This window comes from Procambarus clarkii, chromosome 69 (genome assembly GCF_040958095.1).
Source record: "Procambarus clarkii isolate CNS0578487 chromosome 69, FALCON_Pclarkii_2.0, whole genome shotgun sequence".
In the NCBI taxonomy this organism is placed as follows: domain Eukaryota; kingdom Metazoa; phylum Arthropoda; class Malacostraca; order Decapoda; family Cambaridae; genus Procambarus; species Procambarus clarkii.
Genome location: NC_091218.1, coordinates 27,282,137 through 27,287,228, shown reverse-complemented (window position 1 = coordinate 27,287,228; position 5,092 = coordinate 27,282,137). Strand labels below are relative to the sequence as shown.

The following is a 5,092-nucleotide window of genomic DNA, read 5'->3' as shown; positions in this document are numbered from 1 at the left end:
GTTTTTACCGATACTTAAGTATCTAGAATTTATGATTTAAAAACATGTTATTTCATGTTGTACATGTGGAAGAACTTATTGTAATCTGTTTATAATGTTTTAGTATCTTCTACAGGAGTTATCATCATGCTGATTTTGTAATCATCTGCAAAGGATGACAAGAATGATGTTTTTATTTAGTGTTTACATTTGGTATAATGACGAGCAAGAGAAGTAGAGCCAAGGAAGCACCTTCGAGTACAGAGCGCTTCAAGGCGCTCACTGTTGAGCTCGACGATAAGAACTGTAAGGGATAAACAGAGAACAATATGCAAATAACGTGATAAATTTATTGTTACGTGTCCGTTATTTACAGGAAGGTTAGAGACTTATACGGAAAGTTCGACGAGTAGGTCGACCTTGTGTTTATTTCTCGAAGGTGATGCCCTTAGCGCGCTGTTCTTCAGCGACGCGGATCTGCTCGATGGCGTGGGGAGGGAGAGGGTGGGGCGTGGGGATCAGCGGAGACTCGGGACGGTAGCCGAGCTCGTCGGCGACGTAGCGGACCTCAGCGACGGTCCCGTCGGGAAGGTTGAACCTGAACAACGAGTCACGAGGTAATCAAACATATTTTTTCTTTCCAAAATTAAAATTAGTTTTACAGAACAGAAGGTAGAAATAGCTGGCAAGTATCCATCGATATGAATGGCAGTTTTATATATATATATATATATATATATATATATATATATATATATATATATATATATATATATATATATATATATATATATTTATATTTACATATATATATATATATATATATATATATATTATATTACATATATATATATATTATATTACATATATATATATATATATATATATATATATATATATATATATATATATATATATATATATATATATATATATACACACATACTTACATATATATTTAAAAGAAGCATACCGACATAGTCTCTTACAGGTATCGATATGTAACCCACCTGAAGGAGCCAGTCATGTCGCTCTGGCCCTTGGAGCCCGGGGTGCCTGTCCTCTGGGAGTAGATTCCGTTGCTGGTTTCGAACTCGAAATTGAAGTTTCCATCTCCACTGTCGCTGCGTACGTCTTTGAGCACAACCGCTTCTACATCCCGAGGGTCACCTTGAGGGAAGGCGAGGGCCATAGAGGCGAGGCAGGCGAAGACTACCTGCAGGAGGAACGCCCAGAGGACAGTTATACATGAAGGTATAGCATGATGGGTTGGCACTATCTTAGTCTCAGTGGAGGAGAGGAAGAGAGAATTTTGTTGAGAGAATTTTTCAACTGAGGAGAGAATTTTGTTGAAGGGCTCGTTGGTACTGATTAGTCTAATGTATGTGTTTAATGTTGGTGTAAAAGTAGGTTTGCTTAGTTATTCAGAAGTGACACAGTAACAGACATTGAGGTAAGACATTAAAGAAAGGTATGATTGACCCGTAAAACCTATATCTGATCGCTGTTGGTTATCTACCAGCCCCAGGGGGTGGTAGGCACTTCCAGCCGTAGTGTGTGGTAGTGTCTACCAGCCCCAGGGGGTAGTAGACACTACCATCCCCTTGGAGTGGTAGTCACTACCATCCCCGGGGAGTACCAGACATACCAGCCCTGGGTGGATGGTAGGCCCCTCTCCTGCCCAGCAACCAACATGACTCGCGAGTTAAAACAATGAGACACAAAATCTTTTCTATTTAATTTCACTATCTAACTGCGCGCCACAAGCATGTGTGTGGAACGCAATCCCCCGAGAGAGTAAAATTCTGCCTTAATTCGTCGATTTTGTGTTGGGTTTGCTTAGTAAACAAAGTCATAGAATCACTGTTTTGATGGTGAGATTAATGGTGTCACTAACATTTATTTTCTTTCACAATAAAAGATTGAAACTGATAGCGTAAACGGGTCATAAAACCCCTTATACTCGCTAATCACCGTATAACGATAACATCACTTTAAGGGTTAAAAGATGTACAAATCAGAATTCAATTTAATACATATGACAAAACTTAATTTTATTGACCAAAATTGTATATGATCTATTGACCAAACAAAATACGGCGTTCTGATCGACAACAATGAGGTCTTCAGGTGCTCTCTTTCTTGGGTCTTAAGACACATTCGAGATATTTTTTACTTATAAGAAGAGAGGAACAACTTTCTAATCGTGGCATGTGGTTGAACAATTTTAATTGATATGTTAAATGTTAATTAATCTGATCATGAAAGTAGAGAAGAGTGTGAAGAGGTATTCCCAGAGGCATGAGTGAAGAGGTATTCCCTGAGGCATGAGTGAAGAGGTATTCCTTGAGGCATGAGTGAACAGGTATTCCTTGAGGCAAGAGTGAAGAGGTATTCCTTGAGGCATGAGTGAACAGGTATTCCTTGAGGCATCAGTGAAGAGGTATTCCCTGAGGCATGAGTGAAGAGGTATTCCCTGAGGCATGAGTGAAAAAGTATTCCTTGAGGCATGAGTGAACAGGTATTCCTTGAGGCATGAGTGAAGAGGTATTCCTTGAGGCATGAGTGAACAGGTATTCCTTGAGGCATGAGTGAAGAGGTATTCCTTGAGGCATGAGTGAACAGGTATTCCTTGAGGCATGAGTGAAGAGGTATTCCCTGAGGCATGAGTGAAGAAGTATTCCCTTAGGCATGAGTGAAGAAGTATTCCCTTAGGCATGAGTGAAGAGGTATTCCTTGAAGCATGAGTGAAGAAGTATTCCCTAAGGCATGAGTGAAGAGGTATTCCTTGAGGCATGAGTGAAGATGGTACTGCTTGAAGCATGAGTGAAGAGGTATTCCCTGAGGCATGAGTGAAGAAGTATTCCCTTAGGCATGAGTGAAGAGGTATTCTCTGAGGTATGAGTGAAGAGGTATTCCTTGAGGCATGAGTGAAGAGGCATTCCCTGAGGCATGAGTGAAGAGGTATTCCCTGAGGCATGAGTGAAGAGGTATTCCTTGAAGCATGAGAGGTATTCCCTGAGGCATGAGTGAAGAGGCATTCCCTGAGGCATGAGTGAAAAGGTATTCCTTGAAGCATGAGTGAAGAGCCATTCCCTAAGACATAAATGAAGAGGAATATAGAGGCTTCTGAACGCTTCCCGTTATTCCCGGCATATATGTACTCACAAGCTTCATGTTGTCGGTGTGAGGAGCAGCGGAAGACGAGACACAGGAGCCTGGAGTGAGCAATATATATACCCCTTCTACCACGGGCACGGTGGTGGGTGGGGCCCCTGCATAACGAAATAATGGGGGAGCCCAGGAGGGGGAAGGAAAGTGGGGGTGTGGGGGCTAAATGGAAGGGGGGTGGTGGGAGACAAGTGCCTCAGGCGACAGTAATGAGACAAGAGGGAGGGTAATGGGAAGGAGGAGAGATAAAAAGGGAGAGAAAAAATTTGGAAGGGGTAAAGGATGGGATGGAAAGGGGGCAATGGAAGTGTGTAGGAGCCCCTTCAGGTGGCCAAAGGTCATATAGTGACAACACTGAAAGGAAATGCTTTGTTCTTGTGTCAACTTTGAGGTCTGACACAAGGTGGTGTGAGTGGTTGTCATGCGCGCCTGCTTGGGGCTTCTTCTTTCTCAATTCACAGTAGCTTCCAGGAGAGATTGTGGTTGTGGTGGTTGTAATGGTGGTGGTGGTGCTCGTGGGTGCGATGGTGGTGGTTGTGATGGCAGAGGGATAGTGGTGAGGATGGTTGCCGTCGAGGTTGTGATGATAGTTATTGTGGTGTTGGTGATGATGGTAGTGGCTGTAAGGGTAGGAGAAAGGGGGGAGGGAATAATGGTCGTGGTGGTCATTATGGTAGTTATGTGGTAATGGTGGTTGTGGTGGTGATAATGGTGGTTGTGGTGGTGATAATGGTGGTTGTGGTGGTGCTAATGGTGGTTGCAGTGGGGGTTTGCTGTAAGGATGACAAACATGGATGATGACGGGCGTGTTGATGGTGGTCGAGGGTGAGAAAGATAATGTTGTCGCCCCCTCTATGCCAGTGATGATAAAAATGGTGATAGTAGTATGAATGACAGTGAGCCGCGATAATGAGTTTCAATAGTGATGAAGGGCGACTGATGCAGGTGACAGAGAAAACAGCGAGGCTGTATCATTTACATCTTCATCAATGATGTACAAATGATGTACATCATCTTTAAATGATGTACATCATTTACAGCGAAGATGTAAATGATAACGATGAGAAACATCGAGGCATAATGAGTGTCTTGAGAGCATGGGGACAGATCACACCCCAAGAGTAAAGAGCTGTCATCAACAGACACACTAGGAACCACTCTACATATCGTCATGAAAATGCTCTCAATAGTGACTGTCCGGTGGGATCAGTCACATCAATATATACTCGCTGACTAGAGCCAATATTTCACACGCTATATACATCGTCGGCCCTGAGGAGTAAATATATATATATACATTGCATCTCGATTTAGATTTTGTTACTTATATATGTACATGACGAGTGTATCGTATACAATCTGGTTTTTATAGTGAATGCACTCCAGTAAATATATTATCCTGACATGCTGTTCTAATGCCCATTAATGATCATTTTGTAATGATTAATATAGGTTCGTGACACTGTTGTTGCATTACAGATCCTGACTTACCGCCAACAATGATCAATGACTTCGTGACGAGGGGCAATGATGGTGTCGCGCAGATTACAGCAAATTACTGTCTTCATTATGTGGTGATGAGTGATGGTGAGTGTCGCTTGCTATAGCTGGATGGTGATGAATGGTGGAGGTGTGTGATGAATGGTGATGATGTGTGATGAGTGGAGGATTTGTGGTGAATGTTGTGTGTGTGTTGATGGTCTTAGATAATGTGTACAAACGTTTCCTTAAGGGGGAACTCAATGTTAAATGAAGAACATGGTCGCAAATGAAGAACAAGGGGGGCAAAACTAAAACATGGTGTCACACTAAGAACTTGGTGCCACTCTAAGAACATAGTGCTAAGTAAAGAACATGGTATCAATCTAAGAACATAATGCCAACTAAGATCACTGTACCACACTAAGAACATGGTGTCAATTAAGAACATTGTGTTCAACTA

At 42.1% G+C, this 5,092-nt stretch overlaps 1 protein-coding gene across 1 annotated transcript; it reads right to left on the bottom strand.

The window, feature by feature from the left end:
* Positions 1 to 309: 309 nt before the first annotated feature.
* On the bottom strand, positions 310 to 3,300 carry LOC123772208 (cuticle protein AM1159). The gene is made up of 3 exons (XM_045765274.2): positions 3,148 to 3,300; positions 990 to 1,195; positions 310 to 577 (listed from the first exon to the last, which is right to left on the bottom strand). The coding sequence occupies exons 1-3, from the start codon at positions 3,154 to 3,156 to the stop codon at positions 406 to 408; spliced, it is 387 nt and encodes a 128-aa protein (XP_045621230.1). The 5' UTR covers positions 3,157 to 3,300; the 3' UTR covers positions 310 to 405.
* Positions 3,301 to 5,092: the final 1,792 nt, after the last annotated feature.